Source organism: Colias philodice, chromosome 11 (genome assembly GCF_061535455.1).
Source record: "Colias philodice isolate Cphi_HAF_F1 chromosome 11, ilColPhil1 Martin Lab GWU primary, whole genome shotgun sequence".
NCBI lineage: Eukaryota > Metazoa > Arthropoda > Insecta > Lepidoptera > Pieridae > Colias > Colias philodice.
Genome location: NC_143096.1, coordinates 5644135 through 5670595, shown reverse-complemented (window position 1 = coordinate 5670595; position 26461 = coordinate 5644135). Strand labels below are relative to the sequence as shown.

General features: G+C 31.9%; 2 protein-coding genes across 3 annotated transcripts in view; one reads left to right on the top strand and one right to left on the bottom strand.

Annotated features, from left to right (window-relative positions):
• Positions 1–14198, top strand: part of Timp (Tissue inhibitor of metalloproteases) — a 34556-nt gene extending 20358 nt beyond the window's left edge. The window contains exons 1-7 of one of the 2 annotated variants that reach the window (XM_089700787.1): positions 1250–1270; positions 9833–9959; positions 10662–10744; positions 10867–10975; positions 11331–11452; positions 12736–12854; positions 13576–14198. In XM_089700787.1, the coding sequence (XP_089556913.1) occupies positions 9848–9959; positions 10662–10744; positions 10867–10975; positions 11331–11452; positions 12736–12854; positions 13576–13639 (609 nt within the window). In that variant the 5' untranslated portion in view covers positions 1250–1270; positions 9833–9847 and the 3' untranslated portion in view covers positions 13640–14198. Of the gene's footprint in view, positions 1–1249; positions 1271–9832; positions 9960–10661; positions 10745–10866; positions 10976–11330; positions 11453–12735; positions 12855–13575 lie in introns of those variants that run through there. The other variant, XM_089700786.1, reaches the window with a different exon arrangement.
• The window catches only part of Syn (synapsin), a 58777-nt gene extending 33706 nt beyond the window's left edge, over positions 1–25071 (bottom strand). The window contains exons 1-9 of the mRNA XM_089700788.1: positions 24988–25071; positions 20943–21038; positions 20241–20367; positions 18764–18883; positions 18242–18466; positions 16843–17003; positions 16319–16404; positions 15330–15456; positions 14407–14511 (exon numbers count right to left, since the gene is read on the bottom strand). Coding sequence (XP_089556914.1) covers positions 14407–14511; positions 15330–15456; positions 16319–16404; positions 16843–17003; positions 18242–18466; positions 18764–18851 — 792 coding nt within the window. The 5' untranslated portion in view covers positions 18852–18883; positions 20241–20367; positions 20943–21038; positions 24988–25071. The remainder of the gene's footprint in view (positions 1–14406; positions 14512–15329; positions 15457–16318; positions 16405–16842; positions 17004–18241; positions 18467–18763; positions 18884–20240; positions 20368–20942; positions 21039–24987) is intronic.
• Between the last annotated feature and the right edge of the window lie 1390 nt (positions 25072–26461).

Genomic DNA, 26461 nt, shown 5'->3' with positions numbered 1-26461 from the left:
TCCGCTAACTAACGCAGGATATTTTTGAATGCGGTTGATAGCAAAAAATTAGTAGCGTTTAAAACCGGTGGCTCAAATGTCAACAAGTGAGTACGTTTGTTATTTTACAGTCGATGGACGGTGCACATTCTAAAAAAATAAACTCATTGCTGTCTATGTTTGTACATTGCAACATTAGTTAAATACATTTAATTCATTGAAGATATCTTTCTCTCGGTGGTTTATTTCGGTGGCGTGTCGTGATCGTGAAATTTTATTGTTTTTGCTGTGTATAAACCCGATTATCAACCGAGCTTCAGAAATCGACCCACATCGTAATACAGAACTACGTGAGTTGGCCGCACACCAAGTGCACTCATAATATTTCTCATGGCTTCACCAAACATCGTGCGAAACGGACAAATTTATGTATTTACTTTTGTAAACTTTCGGCTTGCGGAATCAAAATCGTACGTGCAGATTTTATATACAAGTACTTTGATTCGATTTTGGATATTTCGTGAAAACACACCATTTCAAGCTGCCAAGTTTCTAAAAGGTTTTAAACAAGAATGTAAATTTTGTTTTTGAGGTTCTAACGTCTGAACTCTGAAGTAACATTGATAACGTTAAATATATTCAAAGGAGCCAGCCGCTTGCCACCGTCGATAGATAATATTGTAATGAGACCCACATCGCCATTTTCGATATTTAAATTCCATTATTACTTAAAAATTGGAAGATATGCAATCATTAAATACTCAAATTCAAATTCAAATTATTTCTTTCTTTCCTTTACATTAGGTCTTAAACAAATTTGTGATTGGAACACTCCTATACGTAAATTATACTATAAATAAAATTGTATTTGACAACAATGTTCAGTCATTTATTTAATAATTGTATGTATTTAATGTAAATTTACTAACTGTATAAAATTTACACAACACATTAATTACTCTAAGATCCCATTAATTTGCCTCAAGGAATGGGCACTATTTGTTCCAAAGAATTAATGGCTAAATCTCAAAGTGAAGAGGAAAACAGAAACAGCGTGTTCACGCCCACACAGCAATTAGTAGAACCACTTGTAAACAAACCACTCATTAGATTGAATACCAGTCATGTAGACATAAGTCTGGGTTACGTTCAAATCAATGTCGGAATATTAGATAGAATAGAAATTGATTCAATAGCTTGCTGCACTTTAAATTAACTAAAGTTTTATTTTGCGTAAATCAAATGAAAGTTATCGACATGAGTCACGTGTAGACGACTTGTATAGTTTGCGGTAAGTTGTAGTGGACTTTTAATACGTAAAATTTGGATTCAGAAAACGGAAAAAATTCGTAAAATATCACGTTAGTACATAGTCAAATAACTTTTTATTAATTGGATTCAGAAATATAATTTAAAGCTATAAGGTAAAGGTACATTTAGTTCTTTAAAATGTTGCTACAATATTGGCTAAAATTTCTACTATATTACTGATAGTGTATAATTTAGAGAACCATGCATCATAAATTTCATCGTTTACTTTCATAGCGGTTTGACTGTCATAATATTAGGGTTTATTATGAACCCGAATAATAGTTGGAAAGTTTAGATTATTATTCTATTTAATATTTATCACAAATATTATCGTGAACGTACTTTATGTACACTTACGGGATAAGTACCTAGCCTCATTTGTCTTTTAAACATCATAAAAGTAAAAGACTTTCATGTAAAATAAACTTTAAATATTTCTGTCGGCTTAAATATGCTCTATAACCCTTTTATATGCACATGCATCACTATTAATCTGAATCAGGCCTTAAAGATATATGATATAACAATATGTTTTGTACCGTAAAAAATACTTAACAATAATATCGTGAAACTCACAAAATGTTGCCAAATGCAGTGAATACTGTTATTCTAAATGTTAAACACAGAAATAATTGCCCAGATCAATTAAAAAAGTAATTTTTACCCGACTGAGTTTAAAGAGCTTATTTTTAATTACATATTTTAAACATAAATCGACTGTTTTACGAACGAATTTAACATACTTTATGTTGTTGCATTTATCTGAATCTTTTATGTGCCTTCCGTTGTTTTATATGAGGATTTACATAATATTATCGATATTATAAAAATAGTTTGGAAAATCCAAAAGTGCACGCCTCATAATTTTTTTTTAATAATTATTTATTAATTATTATTTTTGTTTATTTAATAACAATTAAACCACATCGAATCAGACCCTGAATAATGAAAGGGTTCTATTCCTGAGCATTCCTGAGCGTAAGAGAAAAAAAAAGACTCGATTAGTAAAGTATTTCGGTCGCTATCGTGTTAACAAGAAAATCCTCCGCACACACAGACACACGGACGTCCAAGACAGAACTTTTTTAAACTGTTTTTTAACTAGTTTAAATAACAAAAATGACATCAAAAATATCATGAATGTTAAAAATAGTGTTTTTTCTTAATATGTGTGTGTATGTATTATCTTACAAGTGCAATGTATGATACATAAAGACATTTTAAGTTTGAAAAATCAGATGTTTTGCGCGAAATGACAGTAGTACCCACCTCAACGCTTCGCTTATGAGGCGTGCAATAAAACAGAAATTGTAAAAATTATCATTCATAAAATTCATATTGGCAAATTGATTTTACTAGATATAAATATTCACTGCATAATTATGTAAATGACGTATAATAAAAACTTGTCTGGATGTAATTGCAAAGAACATCAATTCAGACAATCTGATGCAGCTAAAAATTATTCGAGTCTTAACAACTTGCACTACAAGGATTGATTTTTAAATAATTTAATAACATGCGAACAATTTCTCGTACAATACGAATAATACGAACAAGGCTTGCACTAATTGCATACTTTAGGTACTACATTTTATACGAATACGTTATAGGTACGTATATTTCGACTCTATTTTGAGCATAATTTTCCAACAATTCTTTTTTAATTATTACTCATTGCTTTTATGTTCAGGATGTATTAAAATCAAACATATTATTAATGTAATAACACCTGGCCGTGCACCTTATATCCATCAGTGAAACACATAAATAAAAAATGAATATGCTTGTTTAAAGTGATTAAAACTTTAAGATATGCGCCGGCGCTACAACATCTTTAAAGCATAGCAATGCGCGATTCATATCAATTTCAACAAATGCTGTAGATAATATAAGTTATAAGAAAATAAAATATCATCATGTTAACGAGTTTATCAACCTTAACTTTTCATTTAAATAGATTATTTTGTGTAAAAAATATCTTATTTGTCTATTTAATTAAATATTTAATTGATAGCCATTTGTAGATTTTCTTTATACATAGATACTATGATTAAAAATCGTTATTTCTCAGAAGAAGTTTTTACGCTGCCTCGTTTTGTATGTGGGTTATAAGCGCATTGTATTTCAATACTGTATACACAAATGAATACGAGTAGATTACAAAGATTGATTAATGTTAAGCGATTTAATTGATACGTCACGAATCCGACATATCAGCGATAGAATATTTATAACATCCGTCAGGTATTCCGACACCATCGATGCGATCAAATCGTTAGCACTTTATTTATCTTCCGAACTATTTGGATTCCATTTTTTTTATTAAACAACTATCACAATCGGAAGAAGTTTGTTTAATAGTAGGCAACTTTTATCCAGTATATAAAAGCTATACGTATATATTATAATACATTTTTTATTGATTTTAAAATGTCTTTATATGTATTTGTAAGTTCAAATATTTATAATACCAAATATACGGCGAACAGTATAGAGCATTTTATCATCAATTGAAGAATTTATGAGAACATTTGAGGAAATAATTAAAATAATTCTGTTAACGGAAGCTTAATATGATTTTACAACCACAAATTACCTACCTACTACCTACTCATCATTCAACAAGTCTGTGTGTAGTTTAAGGAAATACATATCGATTCAATATAATATCAAATACCTAATCATTTTATGCAATTAAATAATAAATAGATCAATCTTGTTCGTATTAAGTTTATATTGTTTAAATGAAAAATATTTTCTATTGAATTATATTAATATTTTATTGATAAATATTTTTCCTTGGAAATATACAACTAGGAAATTCTTCAGCTTCAGCTTTAGAAAATATTCAAACAACATATTATATTTATGAGAATTAAACTTAAGGATAAAATATTCAATTCTGTTTGCACACACATTTTATTGGTTGAAAAATAAGTCATAAACATTATTATATTTTCTCTATTATTCTATTATTAATTATGTTATAATACAAGGTAAATTTTGACTAGTATCAAAATAAAGGTAATTGAATATAAACGGAAAATTGAATTCCCCAGAATGTTTAAACCGCATCCAATCAATAACAGGACACTGGAACGTAACCAATTTTGTGTTTATTTTCGAGTAAATTATTGAGAAACCGCTGGAAGCATGGTTAGTATTTCTTGCCAATTCCTGAACGAATAATCTCGCTATTCATAAAATTAATTTAAGCACTTCATAAATTTATAAAATTAATTTAAGTAATTACTACTTTACTAATACTACCTAGTGCTATTTAAGTTACTTAATTTTTTATCTTTAAATTCTGGGTATAATAAGGAGAAACAATAATGAGTGACGTAACTTTTGTAAGATTCCATCCATTTGACCTTCCACGTAATATAGACTAGAGTAGATAATTTTTGAAACAAAAAAAAATCGCAGTCGGATGAAACCCATTAGAAAAGGAGGGGAATATGATAAAAATGTAAGGAAAAATAAATTACGGTCAATCCGAGTTCGGGAAGCGGGAGGGGGGAGCTTTTAAGAGAAAAAAATGGTTTCTCTCGATTTCCGACAAAACTACAAGTTCTATAGAAAAAAGTTCAATGGCAAAGTTGTAGGTAATTAAAAGTTCTACAACTTTTGTATTCACAATTTTTTCACATAACCTCAAAATTTAGGTGAAAAATTCAAAAAACCAAGTTTTTGGTCTTTTAGTTTTATCTACTTCAATATTTATTTTTTTTCTACGAAATTTGGTGGAAACTTACTTTATTATGTCCCAAATACACTGTAATTTATTTGATTGAAAATATTTATTTTTTCGCCTTATTTTGAATTAATACCAAAAAAACAACCTAATTTTCATTCGAAAAGTCACCCGTCAAAATATCAGCTTTTTTCAAAAACTTGGGGTGCCTTTTATTTATTGAAATCTCTACTTTCATATGGTGTACAAAAAAATAAACACCACCATAGTAAATGTTCTCAGGAAATGCATACAAACAGTGTGAAAATTGGCTTTTACTAAATCAGGCACACTTCTCGAACTACCTGAAATGTTTTTATCGACATCATTTTGCTTTTGAATATGCTGTAAAATATTAAACTTAGAACAGATAATTATTTTTCTTTTGAAATATTACCGAAAAGCCGATACAAGAGAAGATATAGAGTTCAAGAAGTGTGCCTGATTTAGTAAAAGCTAATTTTCACACTGTTTGTATGCATTTCCTGAGAACATTTATTATGGTGGTGTTTATTTTTTTTACACCATATGAAAGTAGAGATTTCAATGAATAAAAGGCACCCCAAGTTTTTGAAAAAAGCTGATATTTTGACGGGTGACTTTTCGATTGAAAATTAGGTTGTTTTTTTGGTATTAATTCAAAATAAGGCGAAAAAATAAATATTTTCAATCAAATAAATTACAGTGTATTTGGGACATAATAAAGTAAGTTTCCACCAAATTTCGTAGAAAAAAAATAAATATTGAAGTAGATAAAACTAAAAGACCAAAAACTTGGTTTTTTGAATTTTTCACCTAAATTTTGAGGTTATATGAAAAAATTGTGAATACAAAAGTTGTAGAACTTTTAATTACCTACAACTTTGCCATTGAAATTTTTTCTATAGGACTTGTAGTTTTGTCGGAAATCAGGAGAAACCATTTTTTTCTCTTAAAAGCTCCCCCCTCCCACTTCCCAAACTCGGATGGACCGTAATTTATTTTTCCTTTTATTTTCATCATATTCCCCTCCTTTTCTAATGGGTTTCATCCGACTGCGATTTTTTTTATCTTTTCATTATTTTTAAAGGCTTCTACCCCAGTCTAATAAAAGAAGAAATTCTTATATATTTTGATCAGATTTTATTACGTAAGAATACGTGACGGTTATCAATAGGTATCGATGCGTTCTGTTTTTACAGGAACGTGCTTCAATTGCCATAGAGTATAGATAGTGTTGCTACAGTGATTTTAACCACAAACACATATAAATAATGTACTTATAAGCCAGTCGTCAATTTTTATATAAGTAACAAATTCGTCGTTTAATTCCTTTACAAATAAACTTTATACATACATAGGTAAGCGGCCTAATTACTTTTTCAGTATATTTGTTCAATTGAAAAGGTACAACGTGAGTTAAATACGAAGACTTGAAATAATAATATCCTTCATCTCCATATGAAGAGAATAATTATTTTACTTCCTGATTGTCCAATACCTGTTGTATTGTGAAAAAGGAGAGAATTAATTCAAGTACCTGCACTTAGTACAGCATTGAATATATGAAATGCTCTTTCAGAAAAAGAAATCAATAATGATGAAAGAGTGACTGATCATTCTTCGTAGTTCGTAATAATATTTGTAAAGCTGTATTCGTATTATTTGTCTGTTCTTCTCGTAGGTTCTTTCCATATCAGTTCATATTAAATTATTCATTGTCTTGCAACAACTTTGTAAGTGGTTAAAATAAGTTTAAATTTTGAAATATCGGAACGTGAAACAAGCGTGATATCAATAACCTTATGTTCCTCGATGAACCCTGACAAATGAGGCATTGTTGCGGCGATGCGACGTGACGTTAAGAATTTGCCATAGAATGCACCTATAAAATTTCCGCATTATAATTTTTTATTTCGTTGTGTCCACATCGAAGCCGCGGTTGAACTTCATTTCATCCGAAACAAACGATCCGATAAGATGTCCCAAACAGACTTCTGTTGTTGAAAATGTCCGTAAGTTTTTTTTATAATTTTTTGACTATTGAATAGAATTTCTGTAGGAACAATTTTATAGTTGGGTAGATACTGTATTCAGTATTATTGAGTTGTATCTCCAGCGATATAAATTATAAATTAATACCGTTGTAATCTTCACACAATAATAACATAATGTCCAAAGTTGCATTGCATCATCATGGGTAAAATCACTAGCGTGTTGCATTTCGCTGTTGTTTGCCGGTAGCGAGTAGGACAAGTATCTACTCCTACACATTCCGACCCTAATGCTTCCTTTATTGTTCTCTAACTTTGTTGTGTTGGAAAATGACAAGCCATTACCAACAGTATACGTGAAAGTCACACAATACCATTCACGGCTTATAAATGAACAAATAGCGGAGCTTTGTTGTTTTACTAATTTTATCGCATCATCGTTATCGTTCCGTTTTAACTGTATGCGATACTATGTTGTGTCAACCATACCATCAATTAAATTCCTTTAGCTCCTATCAGTCAAACAGATCTAAACAACTGTGTTACATTAAACCATAAAAAATGTTTAAATATTCTCACGTAGTCAACAAAAAATTGATTTCTATCGCATCCTTAACATCGATTCGTGTGCTTGGTTTAAATAATAATTATAGATAGCAGATAGCGTTGTTCGTGAGATAAACCGAGCAAATCGGATCAACGTCAACACTCACAAAGGGATACCATCTATTTGCGCTTTACAAAATTCTTTTCCATCACTTTTGTTAAGCCTCAAAGCAGTTTAATAACTGTCGGGCTGTGACAGCGAAGCCTTTGTGAGGATAAAGGGACAATATACCTGTGGACACGTCATTTTTACTTAAAACATCCGTACTTTGTAAGAAAAAACAAGGCCAGTGCATCTATATGGTACCTAAAGTGGGTCGCAAGTGTCGCCTTGTGGTTTCTCACTAACCACTTTTCAGTTAGGTATATATTTGTTGTTTTTGTTAATTGCGTATTTTGAAAATATGTTTACAACTAATTTAATTATCAACATTTATTTAAAGTCGTGCAGCTTATTGTAATCACATTATGTATTTTCACAATTACATATTGTGAAAATATATTCAAAGTTATGCAGAAAATATTAAATTGAATTGATTTAAATATAAACGTACATTTGTATAAACAAACAGAGTTAACTATGCCCATTACCAATTCGCGAAATCGAAAATTAAGGGTCGCTAAATTAAACTCAAATCATTGAATTTATAGTATCCAAATTGGTGCCATTAAGTCTTACAAATTGTTCTTATTTGTGTATTTGGATGTCACGATGCGGTACAGTGATTAGGGGCATGCAGAGTGCAGCCTGCATTGTAATTTGTGGCTTTAAAAACCAGACCCATTCAATGTGGAATCAGATGATCAGATATCACCCTATTGACATGAGGTATTTTTGGCATAAATGAATGCGCTGTTAATACATTATGCAGAAGTATTTATGGACTCAATAATCTAACCTGGTGAATCATTACCTTATTATAAAGAGCCATTGGCAATTATTAAAGGGGTTTGGACTAAAGATCTCCATTTATAGAATTTAATGAACAATATATACCTGCATGTTTAACTAGTTTCATTTGTGATATAATCAAATCTCCTTTAACCTTTTTTATTTACTAGAATTAAGGAGCCATATTAAAATAGACTAACTAAAATATTCAGCGATAAGTCATGGCGCGTAATAACGTGACAAAATTCACATTAAAATTGCAAAAATATCCAGTCAGCACCTTACCAATACATAAACGTCGTAGACGATGATACTTTATAGTACCTTTAAGGATGGGGTCACATTTTATTGGTTTTGCTGGAGGTTTTTATGTAAATGTTAAATCTATAAAAATTTATCCCGTCCATAAAATTTACATTGTAAAAATCACATGCGGTACTTTGTGTTTTTCATATGCGTAAAAGATTAATAAGTACAATAACTGTAGCAAATGGATGATTAATTCCACTCGGATGATATATTTCGGCTTAGCATAAATTGGGTTTTATGTCCGAGCAATTTTAACGTTCACATTTAAGGCATACTGTTAAAGTTATACAACCGTATCATAGGAATCTCTTATTTCGTATCATTCATTGTTGTTTCTTTTTTTTAAGTATTTATTTGGTGGAATAGGGAAAAATTAAAAGTGTGTTTATTCTTAATCGAATAAATATTTTAAATTAAGGGGCATCGCTGGATGCTACATATTTTTGATTACTTTGAATTATCATGCACGGTTTATCTTATCTTAATATATATAAATCTCGTGTCACAATGTTTGTCCTCAATGGACTCCTAAACCACTTAACCGATTATAATAAAATTCGCACACCATGTGCAGTTCAATCCAACTTGAGAGATAGGATAGTTTAAACATGTAGGTACCACGGGCGAAGCCGGGAGGGACCGCTAGTATGTATATAAAAATGAATCCCAAAATGTGTTGAGAACGGCTGAACCGATTTCGTTAATTCTTTTTTTATTATATTCCTTGAAGTACGAGAATGGTTCTTATGTAGAGAAAACGTAAATATGTACCACGGGCGAAGCCGGGGCGGACTGCTAGTTCCCAATAAAATATAACTCCACTTGATCGCGTTGTAGATGCTTAGTTCTTAGTTCTTTTCACGAAACGATACTAATGAGAGATTAAGAACAAAAAATAGCTTTAAAAGAATCGAATTAACATTACAGGATTAATGAACTATAACGCTTGCCTGTGACCACTAAAGACAAACGTTTTAAAAATGTCTCCTTATAAATATTATCTAACAAATAATATCTTTTCAGATAATTAGAGTGAGCATGCTGACTAGACTAGTGACGATAGCACTGGTGGCAGTGACCTGGCGGCTCACCGACGCCTGCTCTTGCTCACTAGAACATCCACAAACACATTTTTGTAACAGTGACTTCGGTAAGTTTACCTTTTCATTCAATCGTCTATTTTAGATAATATGCCAAATGTGACCAACAACCTAATTTCAGCAATAGTCATGCAAATATCTTTCGGGTGCTAGAAATAAGGATATATTGAAAGTAGATTTTATCTTAAACTATCCATTATGTCTTGTGAGTTACCTAATTTAAGTTGCGACAAAATTTGGGTCAAGCTTGTACGGTGAAATACCACATCCTGATAAAAGATTAGCGTCGATTGATAGCGTATTAACATTATGTCATCGTACTTCGCATAGTAAGTACGGAAGCTGTATGCCCAAATCTTTTAACCCTTCACCCTCCTATCTTGCAGGCAGATCTTGTTTCCCAATCACACTAAAGGCTCACGACATTCTCAATATTTATTTTATTACAAACGCAACTGGCGACATTTAAGATATTCCATCTGAAATACGTCTTTTTTCGTATACTTTAACATTCTTATTTATTTAGCAATTTCCCGTAATTTCCCGTCTTTTGTCATTCGTGCTCCAAGATATATTTTGTAGAAAGGTATTTCTTCTTTGTAGAACTCTATCATTGTTATCTAGAAGAGTCTCATTATGGTATAACTTGGACATTTATTTCCTCGTAAATTGAAATTGTATAACGAAGCAGATGTAGAAAATCTTACAAATTGAAGTACTGAGCTCTACAAATTTATTCTATTTCCTTACAGTTATCGTCGGTCGAGTACAAAGACTATTCAGAGGAAAAGATTTCTACGACGCTTACAAAGTGAAAATTCGAAACGTTTTTAAAGTAAGCAATATTATTTATTATTTTTCTTAGTGTCTTCAATGAAAGAATATATCGTTGTTGTTAACTTTTGTTTGTATTATGAAAAGCCAGCCTCAAAACCAAATTCATAATTTTAATTACAGGCAACCCCAAAGGCAGCTTTAGCTCTAAAATCAGGTCGAATACTAACGCCCTCTCAGGATTCCTTATGCGGAGTTAGCCTACAGCCAAGAGAGACCTATGTCATAACAGGTATTGTAAATTTGTAAATAGTAAATACATTTATTCTTGAAATCATATCTAATCTAGTTTATTTAGTTTAGGATAGACATCAATTTATAACAACGAAAAGCTTACCTAAAGCTTCGCGTTAAGGCTAAATAATAACGAGCTGAACGCCATTACACAACAATCAACTTCCAATTTCCCTTAAATATTAACGCATTATGTCGAAGCGTCAGCTAACAACTTTTTGAATTCATTTGACCTATACATTTACCCTTTAACGTACGTAATACGACGGCAAGACGTTGTTTGATGATAGCTCTTTGCTCTTATCATTATTCTAATGTAAACTTGAGCAAAATACTAATAAGTTGAGTCACAGGTCGCGTGATGCACCTGCAGGCTCACGTGCAGCTGTGTGGCTACATTAACAAGTGGCGGGAGGTGACGCCGCGGCAAAGGAAGGGATTCCGACTCCTCTATCGACAGGGCTGCACGTGCAAGGTAATTGATGGACATACTAATTATTGTACTAGTACATACGAGACATGCAGCTTTTTAATTATCGAAATACACGACAAATTGTGTGTATACACGAAGCATGTTCGATTATTTTCATTCTGTTGGCCTTAAACAATTTTGTTTCATCGTTTATATAAAGTTGGAGTGATCGTTTAGTTACATTGGTAGCTTTTTTAGTACAATGCTAGAAGTAGCACTCAAAGTAATAGTAATAGTAGATATGTATAATTATTAATTATTATCAAAAAGATTGTAAACTGAAATTGTTGCAAGTTGCAAATGAATAATAATTTGGAATGAAAAACAAAACTTCATCCAAGTAACTCAATGGACCTGACGCATGCTCACTCTTCAATGAAACAACAATATAAGTTTAATATTAATATTCAAGGCAAGCAGATATTATCCAATGTTATCTTTTGATTAATTATTTATGAGACCAAGCATTTATGATAATGCGTTTAAAACACGAATATAGCGAAATACGGAAATTCAACACACTTCCCCAGAGCGTTAATAAACAAAACATAATAAAGAAAACATTTCGAGTAATTACTCCTCTTTAGGTATACATGTTCCTAAGCGAAGCGGTTAATCTGCCTCAGTACGATAGGATTAAAATTGAAATATTAAATGGAAAGCGATTGTGTGAACATTTCCTTCATGTAAAATGAAAGCGATGACTTAATTGGAATCGATGACGCCGTCAGGCTTATTGGATTCTCGTGTTAATTCCGCAAACTTGTTTAGCTTTGCCTTCAATTACATTACGAGTATCAAGTAAACGAGTCACGAATTTTCCCTCTGTAGTATAAGATTCGTGTGCAAAACAGCTAAAGAACAATACTATTAAGTTAATTTTCTTTAACTGCTTACAATTGACCCAGAAATGACAGCATTTGGAAATAACAATACGTTGCCTTCTAATGTTTAGTACTTAGTTTAACTCTTGGGTAATCGTGCTATTTATTTAAAATAATATTACGGATAATAATATAGATTTCAAACTAAACATTACTCTTTATTTCTAGTTGTTTTATTTGAAGAAGTATCATTTGTATAAAATCATGAACTACTATGATCACATTAGTTGCACAACGAAGATGTAATCATATAATGAACTATTATTTGCATGATAACATATTATGATTTAATTATAATATGTTAATGGATTATACCAATCAAGATATTAAACTATTAACCTTGAACATTCATTGCAATATAATTATTAAAATATTATAATCATATAAATGAAATAATTTCAGGTACACGTAAACCGCCGAACAACAAAATCGCCAAACACTTGCGTGACGGGCTACGACGAATGCTACGAGCGTCACGGCATCTGTCTTCATGACCGAGAGAGGCGGTGCAGGTGGACTAGGTAACTTATTTAGTTTTTTATTTACATTAATTTACTATGAAATAGGATAAACAAGCTTTATTTTTATTTTTATTTTTAATTTTTATTTTGCTACTTTTATTTTGCTTTATTTTTATAGGTACATTGAAAATGTATAGTGATAACCTCTACGATGTTTTTAAAATTATTGTAGATGCATAATGTAATCAATACAACATGTATTATGCAGGATGTTGGTGAAAAAAAAATAATTTTTGGGGATAGCAATAGCACTTATTGTTTTAATTATTTTTACCATTTAAGTATTATAAAACTTATTATAAAATGTTTTAAAAAAATTAGCTTCTAGATTAATGTCATCAAAAGTATGACATCATTGGAGGCATAAAATCGAGAATTTCGTTATTTGTATAATATATAAAGTGTACATAAAAACCAAATACGATGTAGGTACCTACGCACTTTTTGCTTGCTCGAGTGTTGACAATGACTAATGCGAACTGATTTTATCATGGCTTCTAACAGTTCTAACCGATTATTTAAATTAGTTCTTTAACCTTAACGTGTGTTTAGCTTATTAAGTTATGAAGATATTTATATTATTTGATCTTAACATCAACATATAATTCAATAAAATTATACCTTTGAGAAGTCATGAATAAATTATGAGTTATTAAATCCGTCTCTCCCTCCCTTCTCATTGTGTATTACTTGACTTATGGATTTTTTGTTTGTTTTCCAGAGCTCCTGCCCTCACGAGATGTCTTCAAAAACAACTGTTCAACAATAACAGCACTATGACTTGATTAATCGAACGAATAACTATAGCACTAATAACTACCGTATATCTCGCCTCCACTCGATTGAAATTCCGGTGTTACCTTCGATTGTTACTAATATTTATAGATTCAAAGTTATGTTTAAGCCAAATCTGAGATGACATGTTAGAATGTTTTACATGATAATGTTTTAAGGTGAAACAAAACATGTTTGTTTCGTTAATTATATAGAGCTTTAATAAGCTCGACGGAAGGCTAGTATTGGATTTGGTTTTCTTTATTGTAAAATCGGAGAAAGCAGACAGTATGCATGTGGCTATGAATGTGTAGACGTAAAAATCGTGATAAATTATTAGATGCAGCGACGTTTTATATCAAAACAACACGAATTAACTGAACGCTATTACCAATTGTTATTCTTTGGAATATTTCCTTTGAAGATTCTTAAATTGTTATTTAGTCTTCACAGACAAATTGCTTAACGTTATTTTGTATTATTTATTGTAAGTTATAACTATGTTAAGTTAAAGTATTGTAAATTAACAAAATAGTGATATAATTAGATTAGAATAAAAGATTAAGTTAATAGAGTTTGTTTTATTTATGTTTAACTGTAGGACGCCTACGAAAAATATTGCTCGTAGATGTCTAAGCGCTACAGTAACGCACGTATTGTACAAGGCGCGACATATTATGTGCCTTGTTAGCAAGAATCTATATGACCCTTGTTGAATAATGCAATATCAAACAGCAATGCAATGCAAACAGAAGAGAAATAATAAATAAAAACTTACCATATCAGTGTGGTTATGATAATAAGTTTGTTCAATTAGAGGGAAGTTCTCGCGTCCCAAGCGTCGTTGCAATTGAAGTAGATGGCCGAATACCCATGGCCGATCCTAAAACCAATTCAATTACATCAAGAGTTGACCAAACAATACAACTTATAACCCGATTGTAAACTATTTGACTCTACAAAGACAATTTAAGTGAGTTATATAGTTGAAACTTGTAACAACATTTGCCTTTTACTCTATCGACCGCTACAAACTGCTCCTATTTATTAGCATAAAGCAACCCGAAGCTGACATTTTAGAATACCCCGAGGAGCGTGGTGATTTATAGCCACCTCAATCTCATATTTCCTTTTTAAAATGCATTAAACCAGCTTATTAACTTCAGCATATTTTACCGTAAATTTTCAACTACATAAAGATTTAAAGTAAATTGTAAAGTGATATATTGCTACGTAATTTTGTATAAAAACAGTCGAAAACATAATGTAGCTATAAAGTACTGTTTCCTTGACATTAGAGTCGTCAACTAATAAATCATTGGTTAAGTAGATGTTTACTAATTTTACCATCGATCAATCAACCGTCTAATATTTAAAAGAAAATTTTCTGTTATCAATGTTAAAAAATAACGTAGTTATTTCGATCTAATACAAAATCGGTGAGAGAGTTGTACCGATTTTTCAATTTATTAATCCATGACAGTTGGAACATTTATCATCCAGATAATATTATCGAGACGGTTGAAAAATCATCTCTAAAATAACCTTCGTCGAATACACTGTACGTTTTGCACTAATTAACCTAAAAAATCGTTCGTGTTCGAGTGTGCAATGAGTTATCAAAGGCAACAAACTCTATTTAACACAAGGTTACAAGGCCCCGCACCCTATTTTGAAGTCGATCGAACGAGCAGTAATTACCTGGAAGTGATAAATTGAGTTAAGGCTGTTGATAGAAGGTACGCCTCCGAACTTGAGGCCCAGGAGTAGGGGGCGGTGGTCGGCACCAGCGTCGCGAACGTTCTGTCTCACCAACACGAAGTCCGGTCTATAATAAAAACGCAAATCTACATCTGCTCTTGTCAGTTTCGAGCAGAGATAGAAGTAGTAATAGGATAGGAAAAGCAACAACGTCTATCGTAATTCTAATGATGATTCCCAAACCATAAATTCCCATATATATAATCAGATGTTGAGTTTCATTTAAAATTGACAACCGTATACCAAAAAAAATGCACACAAAAAATATAACTTGCCGTTTCAGAACAGTTCAGTGTCAAAAACACTATAAAAATATAAAAACAAAAAAATACGAAAATATATTTGGTATGCGGTAAATATGGTGTCCAAATCGCATAAAATCTTTATTAACGATCATTTAAAAATTAAGGATAGAGATAAACTTTTATATGGCTGTTATTACGGGTTAATGGAAAAGGGGACCCATAAATGAGAGAATAAGAAATTAATGCTGAATCTGAATTAAATTATCCATTCTAGAATATTCCATAAATTATATAGTATACGTAACAACAGTCTTTTGTATTTTTTTCTTTTGGCAAACAGTCAGCTAAAACTCTCTAGATAACAATGCAGTTAATAATATTCTTCCCCAATCTCTCCTCTAGGCTCTAGTACGATTTTATTGCCAAATGTTTTAAAATAATTGTCTGCCGGTGTTGACAAAGAATATAAACTAAACAATTATAATAGATATTCTAAACTAATTGTAATTGAAACATTTTTATTAGAACATAAAAAATATACGCAAGCCGACAAATTAGAAAAATTGTTTCACTAAGTAAGAGAAGCAAATTAAATTATCCAATTATAAATTGCTCTATCCTCTCACAAGTGCACTGTAATTATAAGGTTTTACACAAAATGATACAACAATTGAGAAGACTTACTTAAAACATCTCGTAACCTTAGTTCCGCTGCGGTACACAGCCATAGACACGTTGGCGCCATCTGAGTTGGCTGTCACAGATATTTCCTAAACAAGAACAAACACATAGTTGAAAACTTACCTCTTAGAATGAAAACTTTTCTCTTAGAATATCTTGAAGAACATTAATTCAACTTCTTTTAATTAGCTCAGCAAAGCGACTAAGTCGTCATGGAAACTAAGTTAATTTACCTACGCTACGTTTCTCTCACTTAAATGAATTATTTTCAGTCCATTAAATATTTACTGCCTACATTTTTTATTCGAAGGTAAGCTTATTTAACATCAAAGACTTTCTTTTGAGGTATTACGGAGGATTAAATTGTTTCACTCTTAGATTTTCTCTTAAAATAAATTAGCCTGCTTTATGTTTCAAAATTAAGTATTTCTAACTCGATCTAAAATGTTAATCAATAAGCTACTTGTTCACATGAAACAAAACATAAAGGGACTGAAATACGGGATGATAAATGAGAATGTACAAACCCGGAATTCTGCTTGCTCCACGCGGATATCCCATTCGCCTGGCAAACGTCGACCTCGGAAGTATTTAGACCAATCAGTGTTCTGGTCATCCACAACCAGGAGCGTGACGCAGCGGTCGCGGTTGTAACCGCGGCCCACTGAGGCCACCGATGTTACACTCCCTATGTAAATGTTTATCTTTGTAGTACAGTACTACGTCATAGTATATAATATGGTACTACGCCATCAACATTATTTCAGACATCGCAATATTGAAGACGTATAAAAAAGTACCTTCGTACTTAAAGAGAAAATTTAGAGCGAAGAAATTCATAATTACTATAATTTTATGTATCCACCAGCTTACTTATCAGGAATTCATAACGTCTCCCAAATTGATCGCTAAACTTTACTAATAAATGTTTACTTATAAATCTTACTTCCATCACTTACTCGTAAATGTAAAAGGAATTCTATTTATCCAAAAAAACATTGCGTGGAAATTAATTCACGATTCAAAGAACTCACTGAATTAATAAAATCATTTAGTCATTTATTTTGGCGAGATTTAGAATCCTTTGTATTTTTACTCTTACTGAATTCAGAGCTTTATTTAAAAACAAAATACATATCTATATATAATGTATATATGTATTAGAAAACAGAAAAAAACACACAACAGTGCTAAACTTCAAAAGAATTGTAACAAATAAGTAAAAAGATTACGTTTTAAATCAACGGGTCAAAATAAAAGTATATGTAGAGACAATGGAAAATGACAACCTTTTTATTTTGGTAAAATCTCCCAGTAATCTTCTTTCTGAACAACATAATGATCCGGCAAATGTCTGATGGCTTAAAAACCACGTAAAGCTTTTTGTACGTTTTGCTGAAATTGCCTTCATTACCTTTATACTGGATAAGGATTTTGCATTTTATAAAGCTTTACAATAAAACGGTACATTTCGATAAACTTCAAACTTTACTTCATAAATCATTGTTTTCAAATAATGAAAATGTAAGTTCATGAATAATGTTTTGTAACCAAACCTCCAATTTTTCACAGCAAAAGCGATTCCGTCAGCTCTGTGCGAATTACATTTCTTATCCGACATTGATTAATCGTTCTCGTGTAACTAAGGTGACAAATGTTACTTATGTAATAGTACCTACAGACAAACACCTGAATCCTGACAGGAGAAAATTTATTTTGTTATACATAGGTGAATGATATTCCTTGAATTTACTTTAAAATGTTTTTCTCTAGACGATATTGATTTGATTACAGATCAATGAATCATTAGTTTTAGCATGGACCAATATTGGTCCATGGTTTTAGTCAACTAAAGAAGCTTGAACTGTTTGTAACATTAATTATTAAAAGCTGTGAAAGTATCTAACATTTTTAACGTTAACTTACCTAGCAAATTAGCGCCTTGATCTCTTGCCGCGCCAGTCAGTGACTGTACCCGCTGTAGCAGAGACTCCCTGGACTTGGCTGGAGAGGAAGGAGCTGATGTTCCTCGAGACCCTCCACGGAGGTTCAGGGACAGGTCTCCGCCAGAGCCAGCGCTTGCAGCGCTAGCAGTGCTTGCTGCGCTCGGCGTTGGTGGTGCCGCACCACTCCCGAGGCTACCACCTGTCGCTATATCATATCATAGCATAGGATTGAAATTATATGAACTGACATTGCCATTTTGTCGATAAGTTTATCATAAAATGTAAAATCAATAGACTGAAATTATAAATATTGATTTGTTAAATGAAATATAAACATTAACTAAATATGTAATACATATTGTATTAGCTAGTAAAGTATCAATCATTTTAAAACCATATTTTTACATTATACAAAGCCGCGCCCCAATGAATGGCAGTTGTTGTTTTTCTATGTTATTACGTAATGTAATAATATATATTGTTTAAGAATTTTATTTAAAACTGCTTACCCTGGGAGACGGGCCGTTGCTGTGGCTTGGGCTGGCTGGTGGTGGCCGGCCGGCCGGTGTACGGGTCCACCTCGCCCTCATCGCACTCCGACTGAAGGTCACCGGAGCTAAATCTGCGCAACGCCTCCGCTGAACTACGTGCGTACAAGGGACACGCACGGGAGGGAAACCGACACACACTATGTAGCCACTCATTGATGCCAACACCTACCTATCACTTTCTTTACTAATTTTATCTTATACTTCCTCTTTGTGTATTTACTATGAGTTCATCTACTGCTAAAAGCTTTTGTGCGGATATAACACTCACACGCTAATTCAATAGAAATTCAATTAACAAAATTTTAATGGAGTGATAAAACGAACCTTAAAGTGAGTCAATTAATCTGCACCACAATTAAAACTTTACAAAACAATTGCTTGGCGCTCAGGAAATAAATTTGAAAGCAATTTGGAGATCCACAACATTGATAGGGAGGAAGCACCATGCAATGACGATGGTAATTGGTATACTTATTGTTCGTGAATTCTCCTTGATTCTTCCCAGGCGACAATCAGTGTGGCTTAAATGTTCATGAGTGCTACACGGTATGTGAACAGCAATGATCGTAAGAGGGATAATCCTTGTACCTGACTTAACTGTTAAAAGCTCCTAGCTTTAAGACATAGGTGTTGAAATGTCATGTACGGTAAACAGACGCCAATAAAGTCAGATACAAGGGTAAGCTTAGCTGTATCATCGTAGCGAACATAATTACAAAGATTAATAACAATGAATATCCAGACACATTCTAGTTTTAAATTTGCAATCACGGAATTAGCTATATTATGATTCAGCTTTTGCTTGGGGTAAAGGTTTTGATCCGTAGAGCAAATCAGTAGCAAGCTGCATTTAGGAATGCGCAAATTAGTGATACGTATGAGTGGAATAAATCACACGTACATTACAATAAAATGTAAACCATTTTTATAACCATAACGCAATTCTTATACAATGTTAGCAAAACGAAGATGCCGGAATTTCAAAACTTAGATATAAAATCTGCACCTTTCAAATTTATTTTTAAGAAAAACTTCGTTAAACTTCTTGACACTCTTAAACTAAAAAATGCATTAAAGTATTTGTTAAAAAACACATCTCATTTGTCGAGTGCTCTCGTTTATATTTTCTACGTGTTCTCGCAAACATTAATTTAACCCTGTTTGTTTTTCATTTGCAGTTGCACTTCAAAATACGTAGATAAAATTAAATTTAATTCTTGACATTGTATTCGGAATTCTCTTTCATTTACTTTATACAATAAAAGGGAGCATGCTTTGAGAATTTGATTTTGTTGTTCCATAGCTCTTTTGTTTCCCACAACATATTTTATGTAACACGATAATAAAAAACGATTTCTTGACTATGTTTATTTTAGTTTTCATAAATGAAAGCACACACATGAACAATACAACTTCGAGATAGCATACCTTCGTTTCAAGTAATTGACATTGGAGGTGAAGGAATTTCGGAAGCTTGAGAAAGACAGGGTTGATGTGGTCGCGGCCTGCGGGCCACAAATGCCAGGACACCCCGACCGATCTATTTTGACCGCCCCTGGACAAACAATTACGAGGATAAACGTTGTACAAACCCACTGTTGTAGGCAGTAGGCACGTGTCCAACATGTTAGAAATGAATGTAAATCAATTCACTGAAATATTAATATTAATAATCTGAAAAACATTGGGTATGAAACCTATTATTACTAGGTAAATCTCTATACATAAATATTGAAGCTTAAAATATGTAGATTTAAAATTTAAAGCATGATTGTTTATCGCGAAACTCATGATTGACTAAAACCAATCAACAAAATTATTCATCCAAGTAATGTCAGCGTATAGTTTTCCGTGAAAAGTGTTGTTTACTAACAAGCGTCGTCATTAATAATTCAGAATAATAATAATTAAGGCTCTATTATACCATTTGGGTATAATAGAGCCTCTAAATTATTTGAGAAACGATGTTTTAATTTAATTGAAATCATAATCTTTGCATTATAAAATTAGCTCTAATGTTTTCTGTAAGCATTAAAAATAATTGAAATACTTCATAATATATAATAAATAGTCTGTACAGTTAGTTATCTATTATCTTGCTCTGTCATCAATCGGAATTAGAAATCTTACCTTGGAAAATTCACTCGCAAGTTTGTTTGCAAGTCGGTTTGTCGACGGTATGCGACGTTGAGCTACACAGGAACTTGTAGAAGGGGGTAAGGATTCCTGTGGAAGTTTTGCTGGTCTTAGATCGAAATATATTACCGCGGATTAGATGATTGAAGCGGAAATCATCGCATTTTTCGTTTTTGTTTATTATTATAGAGTATAGGCTATCAACTGGTAATAAATAACATTAATATTACTTATATAATATCGTCTTCTCGAAGCTCGAGCTCGATCGAGCTTAACTCTTATACTAGGGTGAAGATCTTTAGTAGTTACTACATTATATAGTTCTCAATTTTGATTTGTTATGTGTATTGATTCTCCTTCTACTACACTTTACTTAAATACAAAGTTGACTTTTACGTAGGGCCATCTACATTTTATTTTTGTTAGGAACTGAGACATAATGTAACAGGAAGTTTTAAATAAAAATAAAATGACCCGTAAAAAAGGTTTCACAAAATGAGGGCAGATAAGGGTTGGCTCCGATATAATAATATTAAGGATAAACCTTTTTTTCGTGAGCTGACTTACACCTTTATTTAATTGGCCTGAATTTAAATGTCAATCATTACACCAAAATTATTAAACGCAATACAGCCCAGTTCTACTCTATTTAGCTTATCTCTCAGTTTAAATGACAACGTATGAAAATTTATTTAGCTATTAATGTTTTGAAATAAGTATTCAACCAAACGCTCAACATACTCGTGAAATATAGTTTTATTAGTAACTACAAATATTTTAATAATATCTCAATACAACAAAACACATCATTATATAATTATCAAAATATTATATCGTTCTTCTTATTCGGTATTGTATATTTTTACACACACATTATTATTAATGCTTACCTTTATTACCATACGTTACTCATAAAATTGAAGATTTATCGATTAACTTGTATGGTATCGTTAAAAATAGCCGCAGTGAACAATAATTGTTATCGCTAATCGTATTATCGGAAGTTAAAATGATAGATAGCCCTATGTAACATGATCGGAAACATTTTGACATACACCTAACATCTTTTATGGATATTGCATATGAAATAAAAGAAAAAAAAATAATAAAACTCGCCTTTAAATTACGATCTATTTATAAAATATTATTTGGAAGTTAATACAGTAAAGAACTATGAGGAAGCTGGTATAATATGAGAGTCAAGGTATAATTTGAGACATTATAAGTAATAAAGAAAATTAGACAATCTATTGCGATACGCTACACTATAAAACTGGTAACTACTTTATTATTTTAAAGGCGTAAGTTCCTACAACGGTCTACTTAGCGGCCTATACAAACACCTATTTTATAAATTGCACCATATTTGAAAATGCGCAAATATAAATCAAAAACAAATCAATAAATCGCACAAACAGAATATAATTACTTCACAGTTCGCACCATGGAACGTTATTGAAACCCTATCATAGCTCTAGACGCCGTAATTCAAACCTATATTTGATGTTATTCGAGGTTGTATTTTGGCATGTCGCCAATTGCTGTCAGCCGCCAGCCATATTTCGTCCCGCCCGCCCTACGCAATTCACGAGGTCACTTACAGCCTATAGACCATCGACTGTCCTCACCTGAGTAAAACAGATTTACCTACGATAAGGTGAAACTTTGTGTACAAATTTTGTCGCGTTTAATGAGAATAACATACCTGAGATTGCATTTTTGCCACCACTTGTATGATTGACGATTTTTGAAATTCCTACATTTTACATACACACGCTCTACATGTTGGTTTTCACCGAAAGAGTTAAAAAATATAAAAGTACGTGAACGTTTACTGCAAATTGCATTTTGTAAATTCCACAAAGCACCGCAGCTGTTTTCGGCATGAATGAAATGTTGAAACTCAAACTGAAAGGCAGTTTTTCCATTGAATTCCAATGTTCAATCGTTTACGTTCATTCCATTGAAAGAAACACAAATTGTGAGTAGTTTTCGATTGGGTTACATTTATGATGACATCAAGGAATTGCCTTTTATTCATAACGTTGTCTATTTGTATAACTATGCAGTTTCACATATGATGATACATCTACACAAAAAGCCAATTAAACGTTTGATACAAATAATGACAATACAGGAAAGAAAAACAATGATTTGCGCCTAGTTTCACCAGTTTATGTATTAAGAAATATATATAAATGTTTGCGAAAATCCCAAAGTAGTCATTTATGTTGACCCGAGACAAAAATTTAATTTCAGAAGTGATAAATCTAAAAGGGATCTTTTTATTACAAAAGTTAACATACCATTGTTGAAAAAGTCCTTCTCATATTCTATAATTATGGTTTCATTAACTTTTACAAACGGGGCTTTGTAGGAATGTTTATTTTATGGTTCGCTTATATTTATAAGCGAACGTTAATAAGTTAATTTTCAAAATATAATTGTGTATTAAAGACCGGAAGAAATATGTAAACGAAGTTTTTATATATCGAAAGCGGGTTCTATTAACCAAACGTCCCTAGGTGCATACAACTTTGAATATTGCAATTCTCAAAGAGATCATGTGACACCTTTAATAAATAATATGTTGCTCACTTGACACAGATATCAAATATTCAGGGGTTCTAAGCGACGTCAGAAAACACCGCCAAGTATCTCTGGAGCTGTGCCAATTTGACGACACAGCCGTAGGATCGATCCTCCCAGAGCGTTAATATTCCTCACACAAACCACGGAATAGTGCTTCCAAATTTAATACAATTTCTAGGAAAACTATTTAGTTTGTTACCCGGAAAATTTAGTGCTATTGTGCAGCTCTCTAGTATAATGTGTAAATTATTCAGCATTTGTACTCATTAAAATAAATTTGCGACGAAGAATATTGCGTCGCGAATATAAACACGAATTTCTTGTTGTTGACTAAATAACATCAAATCCGGACAAGCAAAAAATATGTATTAAAAATCTCTCGGTATTGGATGTAAATATGTAATTATTTAAGTTCAAATGCCTTCTGTGGCAACGAAATCAGGACAAAACCTGCGATATTAATACGCTATAAAGAGAATATAAAAATGCCATAAAACTTATATACGACATGTATACGACCCATATCTTACGCTTTATTGTATGGCGCTGGTTTGGTTAGTACTTTCATACAAATAAGTAAAAGAGATATCGTTTTTTATTTATTTCTTTAAAAAATGGAATAAACAACCTAACAACCGAATAACCTACAAGAAAATGAAGAATTGAATTTTTAATGATACTAAAAGAAAACTTATATCCTGTCATAACTATAATGCAATATTCGCGTGTAACATTTTGCTATTCATGATTATTCGGCGGAAAGAAAAATAAGGGTCTCATGAACGATCCAAGATTTAATAAATATTTATATATAGTTCTTCGTATTTCGCTTAAGTAAATATTCAATTAAACAACGTGTTCTTTTATCGCAGCTGTTAATCACAGATTTAATAAATTATTCTTAACGATAGTTCTGTAGTTTAATCAACTGAATCAAATAATTTATTTTCAATGTGCCACAGAAGTAGGTACTATTATTGAATTATTATTTTCTGTTTTACGTAAGTAATAAAAGACTCGACAATTATTAAGATCTATCTTATTTAGTTGAACATAAGTCAGTAATATAAAGCATTATTTAATCTTAAAATGCATAACGATAATAATTGAACAATATTCAGTCAATTAATTAAAGATACAAAAATTGGGTCAATGGCATTTTAATTGTCATTCATTAAAAGCCTTCATTAAAACAACATTACTACGAAGCACGTCCACATTTCATTTTAATTTTATTTCTTAAAATTTAATTGTCTTTTACAAAACTATAGTATTTGTACTCCATTTCATTTTCATCCTCCGCCCTACATACCCATTTAAACACAGACTCGTTTCCTGTCTACTGACACAAAAAAATTTAATCAATTCCAACCCTCGCTGTTCGTATTTAAAGGGCAACATCGATAAATGCAGGGTTTTATGTTAGTAAATTGACAAATATACTTACAGATGAATGAGACAAATCCGAAGATACGGGTTTCGCGTGCGAGCACAGGTTACGCGTTAACGGGTAGGGAAGTAAGTAAATGAGGGTGCCTTTTGTGGAACTGAAGTGAAAATCGGCGGGACGGCGCGGCGCACGCCACCGGGCTTATTGATTTTGGGTGGGAACATTTCCCGGCACGCCATCTGTCCTGACCGCTCACGTGCCGAACTAAATTACATAGTTAAACGTGACTGAAATTAGATGGCGCATTTTCGGCTTTTCATTTTCTCTGACCAAGTAGCAAATTGCTTATTAGAAGTAAAGTGCGAGCTTTTATATTCGTTAGCCGCTCATTGTTAGCCAGGTCAGCTAATTTAGCTCTCTTGTATGTTATATTCGTAACTAAGTTCTACCGCATTTGAACTAGGTAAATATTATCTGAACTATTAACGTAAAACTAACGTAAAATTAACTATGCAGGTAGCATTAGAAAAAAGAATTGAGTTTTTAATCTGTTTCAGTTAGGACTATTATTTGTGTGTGTATGTGATGCACAACCTTATAAAATATTAGAAATCTAAAAAAACAACGTAGAAGATGAACATGGCAAGGACGTACCCTGGCAAAATATAGACAAAAATCAAAATGCCTAGACATTATTTTTGCATGTAGTTTGGTTTCTAGAATCATCGTCATCATCAATGTAGAGTCATTAAAATATTCATAATATTGAGTTTTTAATTTAAAAAAACTTGAATGCTGGCACAGTATTAATTATATTTATTGTAAAATGTATGGGTAGATTATATTGTAGTTTAAGATTAATAGACAAACCCAAAAAAAATTTACGAACTTTCGAAAATGTTGAATACGTTTTTAACAAAATGTTTCAAAGCAATTATAAAAACAATATGATTATTTCATAGCACGTAGGTCAGTAAATAATTAATAATTATAATACTAACAACAGAAAATCAAGCCGTTTATCTTAGTCCTAATAGCTTTGTTTGCTAACGATCTGACTCATTGGCTTTACTCGCAAAGGATATTTAAGAATAATTACTTTGCACATCCTTCTGTGCCAACATATTTAACTGAAATAAGTAATTAAATAAGTAGAAATAATACATACTAAATATTAAAAATTTAACTGCATTATGTGCTTATATCCCAGACCTAAATAAGTTTGCATTTAGTTTACCTATAACACAAAATCCATTAGTTTAAGCTGTACAAACCTTCCAGTGATACTAAAATAGCTGCTAATGAAATTCAAAATAAAAATAAAAACATTATTTCGAAGGATTCGCCGGTGCTCTACACCTCTACCTGTTAGCGTGTATGTGTGCGATCTTAATATGCAGGCAAAAGTGCGTGTGTGGGCGTATGTCGTAATGCTTGCCTGCTCGCCGACGCAACTGTGCTTACGGACCCTACGTTCACACTAACAGAATATATTAATTATTATCGGCATATTAGTATAGTATTATATTAT